Here is a 26,714-nt window from a genome sequence, read left to right as displayed (position 1 = left end):
TGGCAAGATAATTTAGAAAATCTTCCAAATTTCAAGGTTTTAGTCAAGAGACCAGCTACTAGTTTGACTCTTCCAGTTTACTTGTCCCGATGGCCTTGGGGGTGAATGTGCTACAAACATTCTTGTGTCTCTAGGCAGGGTCCATTAGCTGTTTGTCTCATTGCTGTAATAAAACATATGCCAAGAGCAACGTAAGGAAGATTCACAGTTCCAGGAGATAAAAGAGCACTGTGTGGGGGAACATGGGCATCACAACCTGGGGTGACTGGCCAGATTGCATCCTGGTCACAAAACAGAGATGAACACTGCCCTTTCTCCTTGTTTTTCAGCTCAAGACATTCCAGGGGATGGTGCCACCCAGTTCTGGTGGGACCTTTCCACCTCTATTTACCTAATCTAGGAAATTCCTCACCCCCGTGCCCTGTTGTTTATTCCCATGGTTATTATAGATCTGGGCGTGTTAACAAGATTAACCATCATGCAGATTTCTTTTATAGGTGATTGCAGCCAATCAAATTAATGGAGATATGCTGCATCCTTGCACACGGCTCCAGGGGTTGACCTGACTGGGCCCCTGAAGGAATGAAGATATGACAGACACATTCGCAGAAGCTGGGATCACATGGTCTGGGCTCTCTCTTGGAAAAGACTGCAGAACTCTGGAAGCTGGAAGCTCAGCGTGTTGTATACAGTTAAACAGGGAGGAGGGTTTATTGTATTCAGCTGAATCAGGGAGACAGGGTTTGTAGTATACAGCTGAACAAGAAGACTGGCTTAGCTAATCGTAGTAGGAGCAGTCTATAGGAGAGCAGTCTTCAGGCCATAAATATCCAGGAGGACACGGCTACAGTGGATACTTCATGCACGTTGTCATTGGAACTTGAAAGAGGAGGTCTAGGATGGTTTGCCCACTCCCATGCTGGGTCTCAGGTATTGGGCTCCTTAATATGGCTGTGCCCATATCAAACAAACACACATTCACTCAAGGCTTCATTCACTCACTACAGAGATATGAAAAGATAACACTCAAGTCTGGCAAGAATGTGAAGAGATAGACACCGCTACACATTCTACCGAGAGGAAAACTATGCCTCTCTGGAGAGCCCTTGGGTACTTGGTATGTAGTGTACTTTTGAAGAATCTTAGGCTCATATACCCAGAAGTTACATTTCCGTTTAGCTCTATTAGAAGTTTGTAAATGTGGATAAAGACATACGTACGAAGAAGCTTAATCTAGCATTTTTTCTGTGATCAAAAATGTTTAAGTACCATTCAGCTGTAGGGAAATGTTCAATAAATGATGTTATAGTTCCAGGTGGACCATTAAGCAGGAAAAAAAAAACAATCTTCCAGGTAAGCGCCCAGCACTATATCCCCTAGGGAGGCCTAGCCACGGGGCGCGGGGACGCGCATGCGCGAGTTGGGGCGGGGCCTTGGGCAGGTCTCCCAGCGCCGAAGCCACGCCCATCTCAAGTCACCAACACGTGATCCAGCGAGCCCGGCTGTGCCCACCGAGCTGCCCAGCCGGGAGGCCAAGCCTCCAGGCTCCTGCGTTGCAGCCTCGGTGACTTGGAGCCCCGCGGTGCGCCCGCCGGGCTAGCGTGACCCCGGCCGTGGCGAGGCGTGCGGGGAGGAGCCGCCCCGTGGCGGGACGCTCAGTCCGGGTGCGAGGGAAGTGAGTGCGGGCCGCGGCGGGGGCGGGGGCGGGACCGGGTCGCCGGCGGGCTGCGGCCATGCATATCCCGCTGGCCTGCAGGCTTGCTCGGCCCACAGGTTCGCCGAGAGCCCGGGTCGGTTCGGAAAGCCTCCCGCTGCACTTGCACTCTGGGGATTTGGAACGGCTCCAGAAAGCGCCACCTGAGCTTGTTTTCCGAGCACCTACTGCCGAGTTCGCGCGAGTGTGTCTAGGGCTCTTGGGGGGTTGAGGAGAGTTCAACTTTGGGGAGAAGATGAAGGACGTTTCTGGGTCAGGTCCAGTTTGTTGTCTTTGTATCTTGGAAGCAAAAGGCGTGGAATCTTCAGCAGTAGAATCTTCTCATTTAATTCTGGTGGACAACCAAGAAATGGCAAGAGCCTGCGCTGCTTTGGGGGCCTCTGGGGCTTCTCGGACCAGCCATTCCTATGGAAGTGTGGTTTGAATGAGAATGACCCTGACTGGTTCATATATGTGAATGTTTGGTCCCCAGTTGATAAGACTGCTTGGGAAGGATTAGGGAGTGTGGCCCTGTGGGAGAAGAGGTGTCACTGGGGATGGGCTTTGAAGAGGTTTCGAGAGCCCATGCCATTCCCAGTTTCTTTCTGCCTGTGGATCGGATACAAACTCTCAGGTACTGTTCCAGTGCTATACCTACTTGCTTACTGCCATACCCCGCCGTGGTAGTCATGGATTCTACCCTCTAGAACCGCAGTAAAGTCTTTCATAAGTTTTCTTAGTCATGGTGTCTTTTTCACAACAGTGGAAAAGTAACCAAGATAGGTGCCCCACACCTGGCACTGAGATTTTTTTCCTCAATAACTTAGTGCCTCTAGGGCAGTATTAGCTAGTCTTGCAAGTTCCCTGTCTTTGAAACTTTGATATTTTTCAGCTGGGCTTCCATAGGACTTTGATACACCCTTTGCTTTGGTTGGCACTCTTCTTCCCTCCTCTGCCCCACTATCCTAACTTAAACCTTTTTGCCCCAATAACCTTCGTCTCTTCTATATGTTGAGTAGCCCATGAAACTCTCTCCTCCCTTAAAGTCTCTCTATTCCCAATGTCTCCTTTCCAGCTTCCTGGCTTCCACCTATATTCCAACTTAAACACACAAAACTGGAGAGCAGAAACTCGGGTTCTGGATCTGAATTCTTACATCTGTGCTGGGGGGTGGAGAAATGGGGGTCATGAAATTAGGAAGGAGACCAAGAGAAGGGAAAGTTTCAGGAGATGGGAAGAAAGTGATAGAATATGTGTGACATGAAGCTGGAGAGATGGTTCAGTGGTTAAGACCACTGGCTGCTCTTCCAGAGGACCTGGGTTTGATTCCTGACACCCACAGAACAGCTCGTACCTGTCTATAACTCCAAATCCAGGGCCCTCTTTGGGTCTTTGCAGACACTGCGTGCGTGTAGTAAACAACTGCGTGCGTGTAGTAAACAAATATGCATGCACGCAAAACATTCATATACTACACCTACGCGCGCACACACACACACACACACATATATATATATATACATACATGTATATATTTATACACACACCATACAAATATATACTATAGACACACACATATGCACCACACACACACACACACACACACACACATTACACATGATATGAAGGCAGAATGGGGTTATTTCCGGAGGGAAGGGGTCAGAGATTGGGGGAGATTCAGCTAGACAAACTGGAAGAAAATGTCGTGATGAAGCCATGACTGAATGCTAGTTATAATAAGCGAATCTAAAAATTACCTTGGAATAAACAACAGGAACACCAAAGATTTGTAAATAAATATTGTTGAAATAAAAAAAGGAATCAGACCATAAGTTTTTATGAGCTATAAAGAGGTATTTAGATTTTCAGTCTTTACATTTTGTTTTTGGATAGCATATGGTCTGGCCAGCTCTGTTTTCTTGGAATTTTGGTTTCCTCGTCTCAGACCTTTCGTGTTTTCATGCAAACCATGACAAGACAGCTTTCAGTACAGCCACATTTTGAATGAGACCTTGCGGGGGGGGGGGTTACCCCATCAATAAGTCGTGTTGCAAAGCAAACAACCTCGGCTTTCCTGTGGAGGGAGCAGCTGACAGAGTTCAAAATGGAAGTGTTTGAGTGAGAGGAACGGGTTTGAAGTGAGGCGGGATTTAGGCTCGAAAGGTGAGGAAGGTGAAGCGAGTCTGTTGGGATGGCTGTGGCGGCTGTGATTGGCAGAGGAGATACTTTCTGTTTCGTCCTCTCCTCCGAATTATCCCAGGTAATATTGTCCCTAAAAATGGGAACGGAGGCGCTTTCATTGGGTAGATTCTTTTGCACGGACTCGGATTTCCAGTTCCCGGGACGGCACGTAACTTTGACCTGTTTAAAAACACACAGGCTGTTTGATGTGTGAGGACCATGGTGAAGCTGATTCACACACTGGCAGATCACGGTGATGATGTCAGTTGCTGTGCCTTCTCATCTTCCCTCTTGGCTACCTGCTCCTTGGACAAGACCATCCGCCTGTACTCCCTTAGTGACTTCGCGGAGCTACCACACTCCCCGCTGAAGTTCCACACCTATGCTGTCCACTGCTGCTGTTTCTCGCCCTCGGGACACATTTTGGCATCATGTTCAACAGACGGTACCACGGTGCTGTGGGGAGCGCACAGCGGACAGCCCCTGGCAGTGATGGAGCAGCCCGGTGGCAGCCCTGTGCGCGTTTGCTGCTTCTCCCCGGACTCCACGTACCTGGCATCGGGAGCTGCTGATGGATCTGTTGTTTTGTGGAATGCACAGTCATACAAATTATATAGGTACGGCTGTTTCAACCCTGCCTGACTTGACTCCTGTTAAAATTAAGTTTTACTTTTTATTGTGGTAAAATAGACCTAGAGTTGGCCATTTTAGTTGAAACTGTTAAGTGCACTAAAATCATGGCCTTCTTTATGTTAACAATGAAAGTCATCTAATGCTCTTCCTGCTTGGTGTCTGCGGAGCAGGAGGGCCAACTGACCAAAGACGGTGTGGTGCCTTTATGGTCTCAGAGCTGAAGAAGGCGACGCTTTTAAGTGGTGATGGAGGGTTAACCAGGTTTAACTAGGCAGCTCAGATGATTGCAGGCGCTCTCTTTTCTAGAAATACGTGCCTGCAGTTAGCTAGCTAGGTTCGTGATTTCCACCCCTGCGGCACAGCCTCCTTCCTGCACTAACTGCAGAGTCCTTGCCCGTTTGTTTTCTTACCTGAGGAACCGTGTTGCCAGGACACGGTTTTGCCCTCTCTTCCCAGGAGAATCACTGTTCCTCACATGTGTTCTTGTGTTTTTTTTTTTTTTCATGAAGAGTTTGTTTGAAGATGAGGCACACAGCTTTATTATCTGAAAGATTTTTAATACAGAAAGAAATTGAATATGCTTTTAAATATAATAGCGTGTCTTTCCAGTAAAAAAGCATTCTTTATATTTTAAATATGGCCATTGTTACTCTTGGTTGTTTTTTGCTTTTTTACATTTTGGGGTTTTAATGTGATCCTGTTGACCTGCTAGAGGCATGAGGATTGTAGCGACTCTGATCCTCGTGACCTGGTTTCAGCTGATAAGTTTCGGTGCCCCCTGTACTCCGTCAAGAGTCCAGCATCTGATGCTTTATTTTGTAGGCACCAGTCACCCGGTCTGGTTCTGTCCTAGGCAGCTGTCCTTTCAAACGGGACTATAGCATAAAGAACCTCACCTCCTGCTTGGCTTTGTTTCAGGTGTGGAAGTGTCAAAGATGGGTCCCTGGTAGCCTGCGCGTTCTCTCCTGACGGAAGCCTCCTTGTCACCGGCTCCTCTGGTGGAGACTTAACAGTGTGGGATGACCGCATGAGGTGTCTGCACAGCGAGAAAGCGCATGACCTCGGAATTACCTGCTGTGACTTCGCCCCACAGCCCCTTTCTGGTTGGTTAGCCCACCCTCTTCAGCACTAGATCCCTGTGTGTAACTCCTCTGACTTGGTCCTTTGAGGCTTCATTCCGTCATTAGGATGGAGAGTCTGCCCATTCTATTACGGAATCATCCTTTTTCTCTCTTTTTAAATCAGAATGAACCATGAAGAGCTATTATTTGAAAAAAAAAAAAGTTGTTTTTTTTTTTGTCTGTATAGGTCAAGTCTACTTGTTAAAATAGATTCAGATTCTTTGAATATGAATTTTTTTCACAGACTTAACTGTTGCCTTTACTGTCTTTTTTTTTAAAAAAATTGAATTGCGATAAAAGTTGGAAATTTTTCATTTTCCTTTTCTTTTTTTTTTTTGGTTTTTCAAGACAATGTTTGTTTGCGTAGTCCTGTCTATCCTGGAATTCACTCTATAGACCAGGCCTGCCTCTGCCTCAGAGGTGTGCCACCAGCGCTCCTCAGAAATGGTAATTTTATAAACAGGGAAAGGATTGAAGAGAAAAAGTTGATAAGGAACGTGCTGTTCAAGCCAGCACCACACATAACACAGACGCAGTGGTGTGTCTGCTCCTGAAGTCTCAGCACTGGGGAGGCCCTGGGAGGGTCTCTGGGGCTTGGCAGACACAGCCTAACCCAGCCAGCAGGGTCCAGATTGACTTAGAGAACTTGTCTCACAAACTGTGGGAAGCAGTTGAGGAAACCGCTTGACGTTCACCTCTGGCTCCTGTGTGCATGTACATACACACACACACAAATATTTATACACACAAGCATGTACACACACCAAATTGGAACTAGAAGTAACATTTTGCCTTTACTAATTTAATCTTCCAAAAGCTTGTTAAGATGTTTGATAAGATAACTAATTTTTTAGAAGGATAGAACAAAAACTCCTGGCTTAACTCTTGATTTTAAATAGAGACGTAGGATTGGACGGTTAGCCTTGCTCATCTTCATCGCCTGTGTGAGAGGAGAAGTCCTGCTGCCTCTGTCCTCTCTCGTCTTGTCATCAGATCAGAGCTATCTGTGGCCACAGAGGAGCCATACAAGTAAATTAAACTTTTTCTGGTGGATGAATATATTTAACTCACTACCTATAATGCTGTTTGAATGATAACAGATGTAAATTAACCAAACATTTTCCATTTTATTATACCAGCATTCTCAGGCTATGGGTTGTGACCCCTTTGGCAAACTTCTATCTCCAAAAATATTTACAGTTCATAACGGTAGCAAAATTACAGTTATGAAATAGCAACAAAAATAATTTTATGGTTGGGGGGTCGCCACAACATGAATAACTGTATTAAAGGGTCACAGAGGAACATTGAGAACCATTGTTTTAAAGGAAGTGTTTGAAAATTGGTACATATATCTCAGGGCTCAGTACCCACACATGACTGTCTGTGCTTTGGGCAGCTTGGACAGACAGAAGACAGAAGGGCTTTGACATTCCCCTGATTCCAGAGCCCTCAGTGGCCCAAGTGCAGTGAAGGACAGATCTCAGATTCTCAAAGCACAGTCTCTAGGTGCCCTCCTAGCATGGTGCCCCCAACCCTATTGAAAATCAGCCCTGGCTGTATACATCCTCTGCCACAAATCTCTCCTCCATCCCTTGACTGTGTTGAATTTGTCTTTCGAGAAATTTCGAGGTGTGGGCCCTTCACCTCGATAGATACCAGGCCTTGACCGGTGAGGAACACTTGATCAGCTGAAGTCCTTCCTCTTCTAACCTTTTAACATTATAGATCAGCTTAATAGATGTTTTTTTCCTTGAACCCTTTCTTGTTTTAAATTCTCTACCCAGTTTAGTTAAGCATTTTAGTCTTTTTTTTAAAGAAATTACATTTTTTAAAGATTTATTTATTTATTATGTATATAGTATTCTGTCTACATGTATGCCTGTACGCCAGAAGAGGACACCAAATCTCATTACAGATGGTTGTGAGCCACCATGTGTAATTGCTGGGAATTGAACTCAGGACCTCTGGAAGAGCAGTCAATGCTCTTAACCTCTGAGCCATCTCTCCAGCCCAGCATTTTAGTCTTTTGATGATCATCTTGTGCTGTTTTATTCCCAGGATGGCTTATAATAGACAGGATCCATGTTGCTCATTTCTGTGGTCCCTTTCTCCACGTCTTTGAGGCACTCACTTGTTGGAAAAGAGTGTTACAAGGAGTCACACTAACGTAGGCAAGGATGGTTCAAAGCAAGCACAGCAGGGTGCTTGTACCCTACAGCAGGGGGATGACCCTGTCTCATCTTGAAAGGGAAGGGTGCATGTTTCAGGAATGCCTGGCTTCAGGAGGTTGGACAGACAGTCACACGAGGCTTTCATAAGACGGTGGACTAGCCATTTTGATAGAAAACAATATTTTTCACACATTGAATCATGGATGAATTGTATAAATGTGGAGGAATTTAGATTTCTTTTTGCACAAGGGGGTAACCTAAAAACAACATCATTTTACTAGATAATTTTAAGAGAGGGACCACTCTGGGTAGAGAGAAAAGTTGATTGGGTAACAGACTGCTGATCTGCTTCCAAGAACAGAGGACCGCTGCTTGTTAGGAAAGCAGAAAGATGACATTTGATAGTCAGCAGGATGGGTGCTAGTCCAGTAGACACATAATGGATTCTAAGTTCTCGAAGAAAACATTATCTAGTGACTTCTGAGATGCCAACTTGATATGATTAATTTTCCTAAACCGCATAATATTTTCCACCAGATCAGTTGCATTGATATGATTTTTACATTTTTATAATTCAAATTCTCTTCTTGATCAAATCACTTGGAAAATAAATTCTCACTAGTATTCCATGTGCATTACGGCAGGCTTTCAAGAACTCACTCCTTGAGAAGGCAATTATGTTGGTGTGATTAACAATTTAACATTCTTAAAATAACTGACTTCTAATTTCTTTTTCCTTTGGTTTTTGAGACAAATTTTCTCTGTGTATCTTTGGCTGTCTTGGAATTAGCTCTGTAGACCAGGCTGGCCTTGAACTCACAGAGATCTGCCTGCTGCCTCTGCCTCCTAAGTGATGGGATTAAAGGTGTGTGCATCACCGTGCCTGGCTGAAAGGACTTTTTTTAAAACAGCAAATTCAGACTAAAGTTATAATCCTATGTGATACCTATTTAGAGGCAATTCTGAAGCCATTTTAGTAGTAGTTTCATTGTCTCAAGCAGTCATTGTTTTCACGACATAGATGAGTCCCTTTAGCAGATCTCCGCAGAATCAGAACTTTCCAGCTTAAATCTTTTACCAATCCTTTGTATTTGTTTCTCTTACTGTTTTTAGGTGGAGAACAAGGCTTCCAGCGTTATCGATTGGCATCATGCGGTCAGGATTGTGAAATCAAGCTCTGGTTTGTTTCTTTTACTCGTGCCCTAGGTGTGTTTCCACTGTCTAAAACTGCTTGTGTCCTACGTAAGACCTTCATCTTTTTTTTTTTTTTTAACTTACGATACTCTGGATATTTTAAATGATGGTAAAAATCTGCTCTAGGAAACTTAGTGAGTTGGATGTCGTGGTACACACTTTAAATCTGAGAGTTTAGGAGACAGAGGCAGGAAGGTAAGTACTTGGGTAGCAGGCTCAGCTAAGTAACATGGACAAGGCTAGCCCGAGCTGTCCCAGACCCAGCCTCAAAAGCAAAGAGAAACTTTGATTGGGTGTAAACACCTGCTGTCCACGGCTGTCTCTGACCACACCTTGCTTCTTTTCCCTCCTTCCCTGCACACTGTAGGAATCAACCCTGCACGCGACATAGTGTTAACTTTTTTAGGAGTTTCTCTACTCTTGGAAAGTGCTATTTTACATGACCTTTGCGTTTATTTATTGTGGCTGCTGTTTATTGATGTGTGACTCTTCCTCCTGCTCGGTCTCATTGTCCTGGGTGGCCTTTCAGTCCGGACATGCATGGTGGACCACTTTGGGCCCCGGTGTTCCTTTCTAATGTCTATATATGATTCTTCCTCTCCTGTGCTCTTTCTGAATCTCGGTCATTGGATGTGGGACCCCTTGAGTTGATTCTCTCCTCCCATCACACACACATTCACCTTTCAGGCTGTTGAATCTGTATCTTAAATTTTTTTCACTCTTTGAGGAAATCCTTTACTTTTAATCTTTTGAATCCATCTCGTCAGTTTCTGAAAGTTCATCTTTATGTCATTTCATTTTTTTTCTAAGGCTATGTATTGGGGCTGGAGAGATTGCTCAGTGGTCAGGTGTGCTCACTGCTCTTGAAGAGGGCTTGAGTTCAGTTTCTAACACCTGTGCAGGATGCTGACAGGTTCCCCTGTGGGCACCTGTGCTCACAGATGTTTATGTATGTATAATTAAAAATTAAATATAGCTGGGTGATGGTGGCGGCATGTGTCTTTAATCCCAGCACTTGGGGGGTAGAGGTGGATCTCTGAGTTTGAGGCCAGCCTGATCTACAGAGTTCCAAAACAGGCTCCAAAGCTACAGAGAAACCCTGTCTCTAAAACCAGTATGTGTCTGTGTGTGTGTGTGTGTGTGTGTGTGTGTGTGTGTGTGTATGAGGGTGGGGCATACACAGTATGTGTGTGTAGGCCGCTGTGGAAAACCATGGAATTGGTTTTCTGCCGCTTCCACGTGGGTCTAGGTGCCGAACTCCGCCCCTCCGGCTTCTGTGGCAAGTGCCTTTATCCCGAGCCATCTCAGTGGCCTTCTGTTTCCCTGTCTAGCTGCTTTGCTGCTCTTGTTTTAATGAACGAGAGAAGGGAAAATTTCCCAAATGCCCTTCTGTTCTCATAACCTCTGGGCTTTGCCTTTGCTTGCCTGGATCTTTCTCATCCGCACCGTTCCCTTCTCCAGACGTCCAGTGACACTACCTGTTTCTAGAGATCGACAGCAAGGCCGCCGGGAGCTCCTAGCCCACGAGTCTTTAGGATGAAGTGGTGTGTTTGCCTTTGGGGGAGGGAGTGGATGGCAGATGGAGCTTGTTGACAACCACCATTTTCCTTATATAGGTTTCTCTTGGGGATGATTGCCTGTCTTGTGCAGCATACTGTTGGGCGGGGCTGGGAGGGATTGAGGTGGACAGTGAGTGTTTCCTGTTCAGACTCTGAGGTAATTGTTGTTTCTGACCTTGTTCCCTGGTGGTCCTATCTGAAAGGTTTTCCTGGGTCTGAATATTCTTCACCTTTAGCCCCTGCGTTGAACTCTGGGCTGTCGTCTCTGAGCTTCCTGTCCGTTGACCTGTTTTCTGACCTTCCACAATTGGGTTCAGTTTCTTGCGATGCCTCCTTCCCAGGCACTTCTGTATGCATTCATATCTTGATGAATTCATTCATTATCATCTAAGGATTCTGAAGCTTTGTGGTAGTACAAATTCTCGATCCACATGCCTCAAAATGGGTGTCACTTGTTACCTAAGAGGCTTTAGCTAGAACACAAACCACGATTTTGTCATGGATTGTACTAGAATGTGAGGAAGTGAGACTCTGCTCACGTCAGTTTATGTGGAATACCTTTTCGTTTACAACACGGTGGGAGGCGGGGCTTCTGCTTTCTCAAGTCTGTTCTGGTGAGAAATACAAATACTGTCACGTGTGTGGGCATCCTCAATACGATTAGCTTGAAATTGTTCAAAAGGGAAGCCTGCAGTACCCCATAAACTATCTCCACACTGCTCTGAGAAACATGGAAGAGCTCTTGAGTGTGCGAGGGAAGTCTCTTTAGACGGTGTCTGTCGCTGTCACCTTCCGCACCTTCCTCGGCTTGATGGTATTGTGGGGCCCAGGCAGGCTGGGTCCTGGACTCCCTGAGGAGCCACGCTCACGCGTGAGTTCCGCAGTCACCCGCGATGAGTACCTGACTTCTACTGTGTCTGACTGTGGGGACGAAAGCTTGGAAAGTTCACCTTGTGTTCCGGGGTTGGTCGTTGTCTGAATGCTCTCTGCTCTCCCAGGTAAACGTGTGTGTCTGCCCCGCTTTGAGCGTGAAGCCTTTGCTGCTCTTCTATAGAAACTTTGTGGCTGGTGAAATATTTGATGTCTGACACTTCAGCCGAGATCTTAAGATCTCACCACTCCATAACTTCTTGTGCTTACTTTTACAAGTTGGCATCAGAACACACTGAACTCTGTTTACTTTTAAGAGAGTTGTGTTTATTTTCAGTAATTCTAAAGATTTTGTGGTTGTACTTTTTTTTTTCTTTGCTTTCGAGACAGGGTTTCTCTGTGTGACAGCTCTGCCTGGCTGTCTTGGAACTCACTCTGTAGACCAGGTTGGCCTCAAACTCACAGAGATCCGCTTGCCTCTGCCTACTGAGTGCTGGGATTAAAGGCGTGTGCCACCATATCTGGCTGCGGTTGGATTTGTAAGAGAACAGTAGACACTGTAGAGTGTAGAATGTATAAACACCGCTAATTTATGTACAGAAGGACAAAAATGTGTTGGTAATGTCAGATTTTACAAAGTACAAGCACTTGTTTTGATCTTCCCAGGTGCTAAAATTATACATACTTCACATCTTTAAAATTTTTAGTGATTATAAAATTGCTCTAGCCTAATCTTTGCAGAGCACATCATTTTTAAAAAAGTCTGTCATTGGCAGTACTAATTGGATTTAATGGATTATAGGAAAAAAAATCTAGGGGGCTGGAGAGATGGCTCAGAGGTTAAGAGCATTGCCTGCTCTTCCAAAGGTCCTGAGTTCAATTCCCAGCAACCACATGGTGGCTCACAACCATCTGTAATGGGGTCTGGTGCCCTCTTCTGGCCTGCAGGCATACACAAAGACAGAATATTGTATACATAATAAATAAATAAATATTTTTTAAAAAAAAAGAAAAAAAATCTACTGTTGAGTGTGTGTGTGTGTATGTGTACTAGAGAGTAGACTCAGGGCTACATCCCCAAACATTACTGAGTTTTGAAACCATCTCAAACCTTCATTACAATGACCTGATATCTGTATGGATAACCAAGCTGCATGAAGATTTTTATGACTTAGTCTTTTTGTTACCCACATTATTAAAGAATAGGAATGAAATAGCTTTGACTTAAAATAAATTGTAAGCATTGTCAACTCACTAATTTTCTCACCTTGTTAATTACAGGCTTTGAATTAAAATATAAAAGTACGCTCCGTGGGCACTGTGCCCCTATTCTGACTTGTGTTTTCTCCCACGATGGACAGATGCTTGTGTCAGGGTAAGTGATCTCTGACTAAACCGCCGATGCGCCTGAGGCAGCCCCGCGTCGTTGTCGCTTTGGTGACATTCAGCTGTTTATCGTGTGGGCATGCATGTGCCACGGTACGTGTGCGGAGGTCCGAGCACAACTTGTAGGAGTTGGTTCTCCCCTTCCACCGTGTGGGTTCCAGACCTTGAACTCAGGTTAGCAGGCTTGGTGGCCATCATCTGTACCAGCTGAGCCATTCCGCCAGCCCCGTGGTTTTTCTCTCCTTTCCTATCTTCTAAGTTTTAGCCATTGAGTGGTAGGGTGCTACCTTGGCTTGGTTAGTTTGTATTTCCCTTCAGAACAGTGAGGTCAGAACTTTGCCGGGATCTATTTCAGCATCGGATATGTTTCCCCTGCATCTCAGGATGATCTCAGGTGAACTCTACTCATTTCCAACTTAAACTTTGCTTTGTTGCAACAGGTAGGCTGGGTGTTTTATATAGTGTATTGCTGTAGAGAGAGTTACTTTTCAATCTCACCGTTTTGGATGTGATTCATATTTTGTTTCTTCTAGATGTTCATAAAACTTTTAGTATGTAGCTTCCTGTACATTCAGATGGTTTCCTGTACATTCACTTAAGTATATCTGCACGTGGGCTTAATTTTAGCTTGCTAGGAAATTTAAGAAAACAAATTAAGGAGAGGGCAGGGAGGCATGCGCTGTGTGTGAGAACCAGAGGAAACTGCAGGAGTGGCTTCTTTCCTTTACGACAGGGATACCAGGGATTTAGCTCAGATGTTGTCAGACTTTCTTTGAATCACCAGCTCCCAAATAATGACATGGAGACTTATTAAGTATGAAAGCTTAGCCTTAGCTTATTCCTAACTAGCTCTTAATAGTTAGCCTGTTTACATTAATCTGTGTCCTTCCTCGTGGCTCGTTACCTTTCCTCCATACTGAACATCTGACTCCCTCTTCAACTCCCTGATGAAATCGGCCTCTTTTCTTCCCAGAATTCCTATCTCTGCCCAGAAGTCCTGCCTATCCTCTCCTGCCTAGCAGTTTCCTACTCAACTCTTTACTAAACCGATCAGAAGGTGTCTTTCACACAGTGTGCTCAAATATCCCACTACATCCTCAGGCTTGGCAACCTCCTTCCTCTGTCAAATGTGAGTTGTACCTTTTGACTGTAAACATTAGATCTTTCAGCCTTTTGTGTTTTCATTGTTTCTTCTGTCTTCTAAATTTTTTTGTATATTTTATGTGTATGAATGTCTGTGCATTAGGTGTATGCCTAGTGCCCAAGGAAGCAGAAAAGGGCTTCAGATCCCCTGGGACTGGAGATACAACTGGTTGGGAGTCATCCTGTAGGTGCTGGGAATCAAACCCAGGTCCTCCAGCCAGTTTCTTCTTTTTATACTTCATTCTTGATTCCCCTTCACTAATGCTCTCTTCAGCTGCTGTGCTGCTTAAAACTAATTTTGTCTTGTTTTGTTTATATTTTATCTTGATGTTTATTTATGTACTTTTATTTATTTTATGAATGTTTGCTCGAATGTATGTAAGTGCACCGAGTATGTATGTGTACCAGGGCATACGTCAGATGCCCCCGGAGCCGGAGTTGTGGGTGGTTGTGATCCACCTTGTGGACACTAGGAACCAAACTCCAGTCCTGTGGAAGAACAGCCAGTGCTCTTAACTGCTGAGCATCTCTCCGGCCACTACCGTGCTACATTTAGTCTTCTGACTTTTAATCTGACTGAATCTGTGGTTCTCTAGTTTCTAGTTGGCTGTTTTTTAAGGCTCTTTTGACAAATTAGGTGATTTCTTGTTCTTATTTGGAACATCTATTTTCAGAACTTTACCTCATGAAGCTTGATTTGAACACACATGCTTGATTCAATTACTTTATAATATTTTTCATAAAATTTTATTACAGTTTGACAACCTAACCTCTTTTCAAACAAACAAAAAAAAAAAGAGATACGATTTCTTTGTTGTTTAAATTTTAAAAAGTTCCTAATACTTCAGTAAGAACAGCTTCATTCTCCTCTGACATTAACTACAAGATATTATTTGTGTTTCTGTGTATGAGCGTGACTGTATGAGAGTCTGTGCGTGTGCCTGAGGCTCTGCGCGTGCGGCTGTAGTGCAGCTGTATGAGGGTCTGCGCGTGCGGCTGTGCGAGGCTCTGTGCATATGAGTGCAGGCACCTGAGATGCCAGAGGCGTCAGAAACCCCTGCTAATTGTGAGCTACCTTGTGTGGGTTATGTGTGCTGAACTCAGGTCCTCTGCAAGAACAGCGTGCCATCTCTCTGGACCCCACTTGACAACAACTTCGTCTCTTCTCGGCAATGCTGGTGGTCAAACTCAGAACTCTACCCATGCTTGACAAGTCTCCACCACGAAGCTCTACACCATTAGTTATTCATAGTGTTTCTCTGGAGTGGGAGAAGCCTTGCTTTTTTGCCTAAACATTCTTGAACTTCAGTATGCACTATGGTCAGAAAAGTCTTCTGAGAAAATTCATCCATTTGCCTTTGTTTATAATAATTTGTTTTGAAATGAAATGGCGTATGATTCTCTATGCTCTATGCTTCATATTGCCCATGCCATAGCTTTACAGGAATAAGTTCTCATAATTGAGGAACCCGATTATTGCCTTCCTTGTTTTCTTTCCTGTCCCGAGTGTGTGGCTAATCCAGATATTTGGGTGCACACATGTGGTGCACACACACAGACACAGATGTGTACATATAATATATAAAAGTTTTAAGGAATTCGGTATCTCTAAATGAAAAGAACAAACAACCTAGAGCTGTAGTAGGCGGGAAAGCAGAGCCACACCTCCAAGTGTGTGGGGATGGTGCCTAGTCTTCAGAGGCAGAACATGGGGCTCTGACCTAACAGTGGATTATATGTGGTGGATTTGTACTGTGACAGTAGAGGCTCCCTGGGAGGTGGTAAAAGAGAGCAGTGGGGCCTAGTTAGAAGAAGTAAGTCACAGGGGGCAAGTTCTTGGGGGTCATGCCCTCCTTGGGGTCATACCTCACCCCGGCCTCTTCCTATAGCCCATTCTCTTAGCTCTGTCCGCAGAGGAACAAAGAGCAGCCTCCACCTCCTGCCACATTGTGTTCTGCAGGCAACAGCAGCCTAAACCAGCAAACCCTTCGTCCTCTAGGTTGAAATACATTAAATGGAAAAATGGATGTATTTACAGTTTGGGCCAAAAGCTGGGGAGAGTTCTCTGTCTCTGCCTCCCCCGCAGCAATGTGACGGGTTATGGAAAGGATGGGACGAAAGATAGGAAATATACAGATAGTTAGCTGGGGTCTAAGTGCCTTAAGCTGGCAGAGAGGTTTTTAAAGCTGGGTTCCTGTTACACCTTCCAGGAGTAGGAAGCAGGAGCCCAAGCACCATCCCTCTCAGCATGGTTCCTGTGGGGAAACCGAGGAAGACAGAGGTGACAGCATCATCGCTCACACCTTGAGAGACAGCAGCAGGAGGGTTGTCTGTAGTTTAAAAAGCCCACCTGGTGTACAGTATGAGATCCTTTCTGAAGTAAAGAAGATGAATAAAAATAATAAGTTCTGATTTTGAGGGAGCTCAGGTTATACTAGAGTCCTGAGCCTCTGCGGGCCTAGGGAGGTGATGGGCGCTTCTGAACTAGCAGGTGACTTTCTTCCCAGCCACACGGGACGGGGCCGAGGTCAGTCCACGCTAATGACATAAGAATGACACATTTCAGGCCCAGGAGTTTATGAACTAAAGAAATGTAGTAGCTGAAAGCATTCAGCAGTAAAAATACCCTTTTGAAAATATAGTATGTATGTTTGTGTGTGTGTGTCTGTCTGTGTGTGTGTATTTCCGAATTAGAAAGAATATTTGCTTGTGTTGTAATCAACAAAAAGGCACAGATCGGGCTACAGACAGTGTATTAGAGAAACACATTCCAGTAGAATGGAAACAGTACCATATGTTGTAAGAATGGATTCTACACATATTGAGTCTGTAGGTGAGAGTCCTCTGGAAGGTTTGTAATGCATAGAAAAGATACATGCTCTTCCTCTAGTTGGCTTTTGCCACTGTGACCAACTCTCCTTTTAAATGATACTATTTTAATATATGTCTTCTATGTGTGTGCATAACATATATCACTGCTGAATTTTTTTTTTTTTTGCAATGCTGGGAATTGAATTTAGGGCTCACACATACTAAACACACTCTCCACCACAGAGCTATTTATCTATGTTCCTAGCTCTGTCTTCAGATGTTGTCTGAAACATCTCTACCACACATGCAAGGCTCATCACTTAGACTAAAGCCAAAGTATTTGTGCTTCTAATCGCTGCTGAAAACATCTGACCCACATCTGCTGATTCTTTCCCCCAGATCTTCCAGTTCTTGCCCAGCAGTCGACTAAATTGTCATGTTTGCCACTATTTAGGTGTGTCTCATTCCTATCAAAAGGTGACTATTGAGAGAATCAATGAATAAATGGGACCTACTGAAACTGAGAAACTTCTGTAAAGCAAAGGACACTGTCAGTAAGACAAAAAGGCTACCTTCGGACAGGGAGAAGATCTTCACCAACCCCTCATCAGACAAAGGTCTGATCTCCAAAATATACAAAGAACTCAAGAAACTAGACACTAAAACTCTAATTAACCCAATTAAAAAATGGGGTACTGAACTGAACAGAGAATTCACAACAGATGAACTTCGAATGGCCAAAAGACACTTAAGGTCATGCTCAACCTCCTTAGTGATCAGGGAAATGCAAATCAAAACCACTTTTAGGTACCATCTTACACCTGTCAGAATAGCTAAACTCAAAAACACCAATGATAGCCTATGCTGGAGAGGATGTGGAGTGAGGGGAACACTCATCCATTGTTGGTGGGAATGCAAACTTGTGCAGCCACTGTGGAAATCAGTGTGGCGGTTTCTCAGGAAACTGGGAGTCAACCTCCCTCAGGACCCAGCAATTCCCCTCTTGGGAATATACCCAAGAGATGCCCTATCATACTACAAAAGTATTTGTTCAGCTATGTTCATAGCAGCACTATTTGTAATAGCCAGAACCTGGAAACAACCTAGGTGCCCCTCAATAGAAGAATGGTTAATAAAGATGTGGAACATATACACATTAGAGTTCTACTCAGCGGTAAAGAACAATGACATCTTGAATTTTGCATGCAAATGGATGGAAATAGAAAACGCTTTACTGAGTGAGGTAACCCAGACCCAAAAAGAGGAATATGGTATGTACTCACTCATAAGTGGATTCTAGCCATATTTAAAGGTCTTTGAGTCTATAATTCATGAACCTAGAGAAGGTGAACCTGAAGAAAATCATATAGTTATCCTCCTGGATATTAGAAGTAGACAAGATTGCCAGGCAAACTTGGGTGCACAGGGGGTGGGGGAGTGGAAGTAAGGGGAGATGGTTAGGGAGAGGGGAGGGGGGAGGATTGGGGATGGCTTGGGGGAATGGGATGGGGGAAGGGAGGAAGGATGGTTCTGGGAGCAGGGAAGTTTATATCTCAACTAAGGGAGCCATTTTAGGGTTTGCAAGAGACTTGATTCTGGAGGGGTTCCCAGGCCCAAGGAGAGGTCCCCAGATTGTTCCCTGGGCAGCAGAGGAGAGGGTGCCTGAAGTAGCCTTGGCCCATAACCATACTGATGAGTATTTTGCATGTCACCACAGAACCTTCATATGGCGAAGGATGGAGATAGAAACAGAGACACATATTGGAACACTGGACTTAACTCCCTAGGTCCAAATGAGAAGCAGAGGGAGGGAGAACGTGAGCAAGGAAGGCAGAACCAGTGGGAACCTTCATCCAACGATGGATGGAGATAGAGACGGAGACCCACATTGGAGCACTGGACTGAGCCCCCAAGGTCCAAATGAAGAGTAGAAGGAAGGAGAACATGAAGAAGGAAGTCAGGACCGCGAAGGGTGCGTTCACCCACTGATACAAGGGGACTGATCGAATGAGAGTTCACCAAGGCCAGCTGGACTGGGACTGAACGAGCATGTGATCAAACGGGATTCTCTGAATGTGGCTGACATGGGGGCTGACTGAGAAGCCATTGACAATGGCACTGGGTCTTGTTTCGTCTGCATGAACTGGCTTTTTGGGATCCTGGTCTGTTTGGATGCTCACCTTCCTGGACCTGGAGGGAGGGGGGAGGAACTTGGATTTCCCACAGGGCAGGAAACCCTGACTGCTCTTGGGAATGGTGAGGGAGGAAGAGAGGGAGTGGGGGGAGCAGGAGGGTATTGGGAGGAGGGGAGGAAGTGGAAATTCTTGAAATAAATAAGGAAAAAAAAGTGACTATTGTTCATCAAAATAATAAAGCTGGGTGCCGTGGGACCATGATTGTAATTCCATCCCTGAGAAAGCTGCAATAGGAGGGTTGTGAGTTCAAAGCCAGCCTGGGGTCACAGACTAAGACTCTCTCAAAAAACAAGGCGAATTCTCTTTTGACCCAGGAGAGCTTAGAATTGAGTTTCCTTCCCTTGTCTGAGGTATAGGCTAAGGGACAGGGTGACTGTGCGAAATTGAACAAGTATGTCTGGCTGTCTTACGGAAGAACGGGGCACAAGGTGACTTAAGTCTGCATTTCCCGAAACCTAGTTCCTGTCTTCCCTTTATTCTGATTACACCTTCCTGACAACTGTCCCAGTCCAGTGCTCATATAAGTCACCGATTCTACTTCCCACGTGACATTGCAGCTGACGGTGGTTCCTGAGACTGGAATTTATTGTTGTCAGCCTGACATTTAAAGAATGTATCTATTTGAGACACAGTGCCATCACCACCAGGTGGGAGGATTGTTTTCAATATAAACTTATGATGGATGGGCTCTCATCAGCTGGACATGGTACTAGCTGTCCTTCCTACAGAAGCTTAAATGGACGTGTGTGTGTGCATGTGTGTGCACATGTGAGTGCCATGTGTGTGTTTATGTGCCTGCGTGCATGCATGCATGTGTATGTATTTCAACTGATGAATTTTTCATGTCTTTCATGACATCTTAAGGTTTAATGTAGTGCTGATGTTCATCCATGCTGCTGAACAGGGCGTCCTGAGTTCTAAAGTCCCTGTGTCTGTCTTGTTTTTTTCTTGGATAGTTGTCCACATTGATATGCTACGGAACTAGGAAGTTCCACCCACCATGTTGCTGATGTCACTTTTTAGTCTTCTTTTTCCAGGATGTTAAAAGAAATGGAATTTTCCGTGAGAATTTTAGTAATTTACAGAATTCAGGACTAAGTGAGAGCACTTATATATAGTTTTCGGTTGCCTACTGAACAAGGCACCTTACGCTAATAGGTGGGGCTCCTTTGACTATAGACCAATATATTCTCATAATGATGAACACAGTAGTAGTGTTACACATACAGTGTTAGCATGAGTCTTGCTGACCTCACAGTGTGTATCGTGTTGGAAGAAAGATTTCCAAGGGTGGAAAATAAGAAACTAGCATGTTTTAATCTATTGTGTAAACCATGTGCTTTGCTACAGTGTCCTAGCTTTCTCTGTATTACAACTCTTTCCTACAAGAAGAGCCCACCCGGATGTCCACTCCATTCTAGCTCACCTGTCAGTCTTCCAGCCTTTCCAGAAGGGTGTACTTTGCTTGTTAGAGAACTTTTCACCTATTGTTTGCTTTTTTTTTTTTAAGATCAGTGGATAAGTCTGTCATCATATATGATATTGTAAGTATAACAGATCTTGTGTGTGAACTATGTAAATTGCTTATTAGATAATTGAACCTCGAATTTAGTTATATGAAAATACGTTTTTGTTGTTGTTTTGCCCCCCCCCCCAGATAGGGTTTCTCTATAGCTTTGGAGCCTGTCCTGGAATTCACTTTGTAGACCAGGCTGGCTTCGAACTCATGGATATCCACTTGCCTCTGTTTCCTGAGTGCTGGGATTAAAGGTGTGTACTGCCACCCAGCTAAAATATGTTTATTTTCAATGTATCTATTTATTGAATTCGAGAGCACCAGTGTTCAAAAATTCATCCTGCCCAGCTTCCATGGCAGCAGGCTGTGGTTGAATGTAGCCTACCCGTAGTTCTTAGAGCACAGGGTAGATTTAGAGACCAACATAAGAGTAAGTTATTACAGCCTTGGAAAAATAAGAGTTTGGGGCAGATTTCTATGAGGAAATGCTGAATGGCATGAGTATAAATAAAAATGAACATTTATATTTCACAAAGATATATTGATGGGAGTGACCTGTAAGAGAAAGTCAGTGTTGTGTGGCACCGCACGACTGTGTTCAGGCACCAGCCACAGCAGCCATCCAGCGGAGGCGTGAGTGGTTAGAGTGTGGTGTCCAACCAGTGACTAGTGACCCACACAGGAGTTAAAGTCAGGGGACACTCAAGCCAGGCGAGAAAGAGCTGCGGTTTCTCCCACCAGCTTGTTATGGGATGTTTATATTCACAAATGGGTGTAACACTGATTGTTGTCTCTAAACCACGTGCTAGTCCCTCTAGTATATGGCAGGGAATAGTTGTCCTGACTAGTTAATCTGGGAAGAGCAACCTCAGTTGAGAAAATCCCTCTGTTATATGGCCTGTAGGCAGTTCTGTCAGGCATTTTTTGTGAATGATGGATGTGAAAGGACCACTGCTGAGGCCATGACGTTGGGTGGAAGGAAGCAGGCTGAGCAAGCCATGGAGAGCTGGCCAGCAGCAGCAGCAGTCCTCCATGGCCTTTTCTGCCTGTCCCCTCAGCGGCGTCCCTCAGTGATAGACTGTGATCTGTAAGTATAAGCGGGATAACTCGTTCCCTCCCCAGGTTGCTCTTGGACGTGGTATTTTATCACATTGATAGGAACCCTAACTGGGATAGCATCCGTGCATTGACCCCCTAAGAGTGCTCGGGAGCAGCACCTTCCATTCACGGATACTGCAGTAGTCCAATCAGCTACCACTGCAAGAATGCACCCTACTTCCTTTGTTATACAACTGGGCTTCTAGTAACAGTCTTGGTCAAAGTGGCAAATGTCAGGGGTCAGTGCATGAAAACTTGCTAAGAAGGCAGTCAGTAGGCCACTATGCTGATGGCTGAGGAAGCAGAACAAGCTCTAATATTTAGGTATGGGTGTCAGCCCCCCTCCTGTTGTCACTAAGCCTCAGCCAGTTGGTGACCAGTAATGCATTCGGCATGTAGACGGTGTGAGTGACGCTTCATCCCTGCCTCGTCTCTTGCCTGACTAATGTAGTTATTCTCTTCTTATTTTCCAGGCTACTCAGAGTGTGCTTCACACATTGACACAGCATACCAGGTCTGAGTTAATTTCACTTCTCTAATATGATTAAAATATTAGCCAGACAATATGTAATGGCTGTGTTTATTAACTAGGTATGTCACAACTTGTGCCTTTGCACCCAACACCCTTTTACTTGCTACTGGTTCAATGGACAAGACCGTGAACATTTGGCAGTTTGACCTGGAAACACCTTACCAAGGTTAGTAAGATGACCTCATCCTTGTGCTGTGGTGCCCACAAACTCGGGCCTCAGACCTGCTGGGTAAATGCTCTCTGGGTAAGCCCAAGCACTGAACATCCTTAACCATCTCAACACTGATGAGAAATTTGGGTGTGTCTTTTTTGTAGGCTAGGGATTGAACCCAAGGCCTGTGTATGGTAGGCAAGTGCTCTACCTCAGAGCTACCCAAGCCTAAACTTTAGTTAATCCTTTAGCATGCTATTCATATTGCTTTTCTCAATACACCATACAGACTCAAATTTAATACACCTTAAAACTCCTTTCAGAGAATCTAGTGGAGTCGTCTGCAGTTACATTTTGGCAAAGGCTTGTATGCACACTCCTGAATGTCAAGGCCCAGGAGTTTTGTGTTTGGTCCTGGTTTTTCAGGTAGAATAGGAATCGCAGCTTTATCTTGTTGGCGTTCCTTCTGGCCCCAGCAAACAGCACAGGTGTGCAACTTAGTTTTCCTTTTATCATTGTCAGCAATAACCGCATGGCAGTGCTGGTGTCCAGGTGACAGTGAGCAGAGACTCCCTTCACAGTGGGGGTATTACAGAGCGAGGAACAACTGGACTAGAGGTGTAGGTCAGTGGTAGAGCGTGTGGCCAGCATGCACAAGGCCAAGGTTTGCTCTTCAGCACCACAAAAAGGAAAAACTCCTAAAGGATAGCATTTCCTGCAGCATTAGGTCACTCCTGTTGGTGCTATCCATTATGCTTCTTAAGAGGAAGTTAGACAGCCAGGCAGACTCAGAGCGGGAATGTGTAGAGAAGAAATGTTTGGTCTGCCGTTCACTTGCCTGTGCGCTTTAAAGCAGGAGGCATGAACGATCAGCTGAAGCAGTTGGTTGAAGATTGGTCAGAGGAGGACGTCTCAACATGGCTTCGCACTCAGGGCTTGGAGGACCTCATTGGTATTTTCCAGATGAACAACATCGATGGAAAAGAACTTCTTCAACTCACAAAAGAAAGTCTGGCTGGTGATTTGAAAATCGGTAAGGGCCGGGCAGGGGTAATGAATAATACTTCTCTGATCATATATTAGCTTTTACGTGAGCATGAGCGTCTTCAGCTTACTTGTGTGTCTATTCAAAGTAGAATTGGTGGGTCATAGGGAAATCCTCCGCAGGACACTGGAGGGTTGTCAGGCTGCTTTCCAAAGCAGCCCTGCTATTATATAGACCTGTCAGCATGCAGGAGGGCTTCTCCATAGTCCCCCCAGCATGGGGGAGGGCTTCTCCATAGCCCCAGCATGGGAGAGGCTTCTTCATAGTCCTCCCAGCATGGGGGAGGGCTTCTCCATAGTCCCAGCATGGGAGAGGCTTCTCCATAGCCCCAGCATGGGAGAGGCTTCTCCATGGCCCTCCCAGCATGGGGGAGGCTTCTCTGCACCCACCCAGCAAGTGCGAAAGCTCCACACTTGTTTGCTTTTGTTACTAGCACCATCCAGTAGTTGTGATTTCTTCTTTAGGCTTTGATTTGCATTTCCTTGATGACTTAGGTTATTGGTTTAATGCATTTGGGTTGCTAGGGCAACATCCTGTAAACTAGGTAGCTAATAAATAACAAATTGATTTCTTCAAAAAATGCTGACATTTGCTTTTTGCGTGCAGAAATGCACGTGTGTCTTGTGTGCATTTGTTGTCGTAGTTTGAGTTCAGGGTTTCTGATGCTAACGTAAAATCCGAATTCAGCGCATAGAAGTAGTCGTGCATTGTAAAGTGTGTTGAGAGGTCCTAGGCCAAAGCAGTGTCCGCCATGTTTGACACAATAGCTAAGAGACTGAGCAGTGTCAAGCCTCTCAGCAATAGGCCCTTTGTAATGTAGGACACAGGGCTTTAGACATTCTTGAGACTTTTAATCTAGTGTTTTAACCAATGTGTTTAAACTATTTTCTAGGTTGCTAATGAAAAACCTCATAGTAAGATCCTGTCTGGAAAGCACAGGTACTTACTTGTGAAGGGTGTGAAAAAAGTGAGCCACTGTGGATGACATCCAGCTCCGCACCTCTGGATGTCTTCCAGCTCTCCAGAGATCAGAGTCAGGGCTTCCCTAAGAAGTAACTTCTTATGTCATATAGTCTCGTAAGGAGTATCCGTCCTGATGTTGAGATGTTTTAGGGCATTTATGAAACTGTGCATTTGTGAACACTGTTGACCTATCTTTAATTATAGTGTGCATGATAAAGAGCAAGAAACCAATTTTGGACAGTATTAGAAAAGCCCTGAGTCCAGTCGCTAGAGCTGTGTGTACACTGGCCTCGGTGCATAGCCAGGCCCTCAGGATGCTGTGCAGTGCTGGAGATCTTAGACCTTGGGAGTGATGAACTGGTGGAATTTAGAAAGGCAAGAGCAAAGAAGCTCCTGTAGGTCAGAACTCATGTATTAAAGTAATTAATCATACATTTATAAATAGGAATGAAAACGTTTTTGTTTTCATTTTTTTCCACAGAGGTTTCAAAGTTTGGTCTTTCCTTTCTGCAAACTAATAAAAGCCCATGAGGCCTTCTTTTTTTTTTAAAGTAATTTTCCAGGTTGCTAGGGTTTGGAGGTGTGTGCCTCAACATCCACGTGTTAAGTTCGAGGGCCAGCCTGAGATATTGCAGGGAGATGACAGCGACAGAGCTGTAATGGCTGAGACAGTGGGATCGAGTTAGGTCATTGTCATAGCCCCTGAAGAAGACACTGGGACCCCCTTCCCTTCATCACTGAGTGTTCTCACAACATTCTCCTGCCTCTTGACAGGCCAAAATGCAGGGGAGCCAACTCATCCATGGACGGAAACCAACCCAGAGTCAACCCTTCCACCTTTTGGTCAGCTCGAGTATTGTGTCCAGTAACAGAAAGCTGACATTAACACATTGCTGAAAAATAATTCAAATTTCTTTTCTAGCTTTATGCTTTACCTGTCTTTACACCCTTATGTCTTGAAAGTTTATTTCACTTCCCAGTAACACTTCATTCTACAGATTTCCACTTACTGCCTGAGTGTAACGAATATCCTTTCAGAATCCCTGGGGCTGCGCAGCAAAGTGATGAGGAGCATTGAAGAGCTCAGGACCAAGATGGACTCCCTTTCTTCTGGAATCCCCGATGAGTTTATCTGTCCAATAACCAGAGAGCTTATGAAGGACCCCGTCATTGCGTCAGGTATGTATGATGACTGCCAGGCTCAGGGTGCACGATGGTGGGGCTCTCCGTACAAGCTCATTGACATTTGGGATGAGCTCAAAATTTCCTTTTTCTCATAAGTAGGTTTTTTTCATTTTAAAAAAAGTCATTAGATCTTAAACAATCGTACCTTGTGTATTTTGTGATAAACTGGACACAATACATTTGGAATTGAGACCAAAGGATTAAGTTTTAAAATTTCACCTAAATTGATGTGACTACCAGATGAAAAGACTGTGTGTGTGTGTATATGTGTGTGCATGTGTACTCCCTTTCTCTCCCCTTCCCTTCAGCTCTCTCTGATGGCCCCCATACTCCCAATTTGCTCAGGCAAGCTGATCTTTTTCTACTTCCCATGTACATTAGATCTATGTATGTCTCTCTTAGGGTCCTCATTATTGTCTAGGTTCTCTGGGATTGTGAATTGTAGGCTGGTTTTTCTTTCCTTTATGTCTAAAAGCCACTTATGAGTAAGTACATGTGATATTTGTCTTTCTGAATCGGGGTTACCTCACTCAATATGTTTTCTAGATCCATCCATTTGCCTGCAAATTTCAAGATATTTTTTCTGCTGTGTAGTACCCCGTTGTGTAAATGTACCACATTTTCCTTATCCATTCTTCAGCCAAGGGCATTTGGGTTGTTTCCAGGCTCTGGCTATGACAAACAAAGCTGCTATGAACATAGCTGAGCACATGTCCTTGTGGCACAATTGAGCATCCTTTGGATATACACCCAAAAGTGGTATTACTGGGTCTTGAGGAAGATTGTTTCCTAATTTTCTGAGAAATCGCCTTACTTATATCCAAAGGGACTGTACCAGCTTGCATTCCCACCAGCAATGGAAGAGTGTTCCCTTTACCCCGCATCCTCTCCAGCATAAGTTGTCATCAGTGTTTTTGATCTTGGTCATTCTTACAGGTGCAAGATGGAATCTCAGAGTTGTCTTGATTTGCATTTCTCTGATGGCTAAAGATGTTGAGCATTTCCTTAAGTGTCTTTCAGCCATTTTAGATTCCTCTGTTGAAAGTTCTCTGTTTAGGTCTGTCCTCCATTTTTTTTTTATTGGATTATTTGTTCTTTTGATGACCAATTTCTTGAGCTCTTTGTATATTTTGGAGATCAGTCCTCTGCCTGATATGGGGTTAGTGAAGATTTTTTCCCATTCTGTAGGTGTCATTTTGTCTTGTTGACTGTGTCCTTTGCTTTACAGCAGCTTTTCAGTTTCAGGAGGTCCCGTTTATTAATT

At 44.5% G+C, this 26,714-nt stretch overlaps 1 protein-coding gene across 3 annotated transcripts in view; it reads left to right on the top strand.

Moving 5' to 3' along the window:
- Positions 1-1,489: 1,489 nt before the first annotated feature.
- Positions 1,490-26,714, top strand: part of Wdsub1 (WD repeat, sterile alpha motif and U-box domain containing 1) — a 34,843-nt gene continuing 9,618 nt past the window's right edge. Inside the window, exons 1-10 of one of the 3 annotated variants that reach the window (XM_085681079.2) lie at positions 1,490-1,675; positions 4,073-4,491; positions 5,426-5,610; positions 8,916-9,008; positions 12,707-12,800; positions 20,471-20,504; positions 22,048-22,088; positions 22,166-22,272; positions 23,114-23,290; positions 25,304-25,444. In XM_085681079.2, coding sequence (XP_085537205.2) covers positions 4,094-4,491; positions 5,426-5,610; positions 8,916-9,008; positions 12,707-12,800; positions 20,471-20,504; positions 22,048-22,088; positions 22,166-22,272; positions 23,114-23,290; positions 25,304-25,444 — 1,270 coding nt within the window. In that variant the 5' untranslated portion in view covers positions 1,490-1,675; positions 4,073-4,093. Of the gene's footprint in view, positions 1,676-4,072; positions 4,492-5,425; positions 5,611-8,915; positions 9,009-12,706; positions 12,801-20,470; positions 20,505-22,047; positions 22,089-22,165; positions 22,273-23,110; positions 23,291-25,303; positions 25,445-26,714 lie in introns of all 3 variants that reach the window. The other 2 variants (XM_085681078.2, XM_085681077.2) reach the window with 2 other exon arrangements.

Source organism: Myodes glareolus, chromosome 21 (assembly GCF_982192425.1).
Source record: "Myodes glareolus chromosome 21, mMyoGla1.1, whole genome shotgun sequence".
NCBI lineage: Eukaryota > Metazoa > Chordata > Mammalia > Rodentia > Cricetidae > Myodes > Myodes glareolus.
Note: the sequence above shows the minus strand (reverse complement) of the source record. Positions and strands in the feature narration are given on the sequence as shown.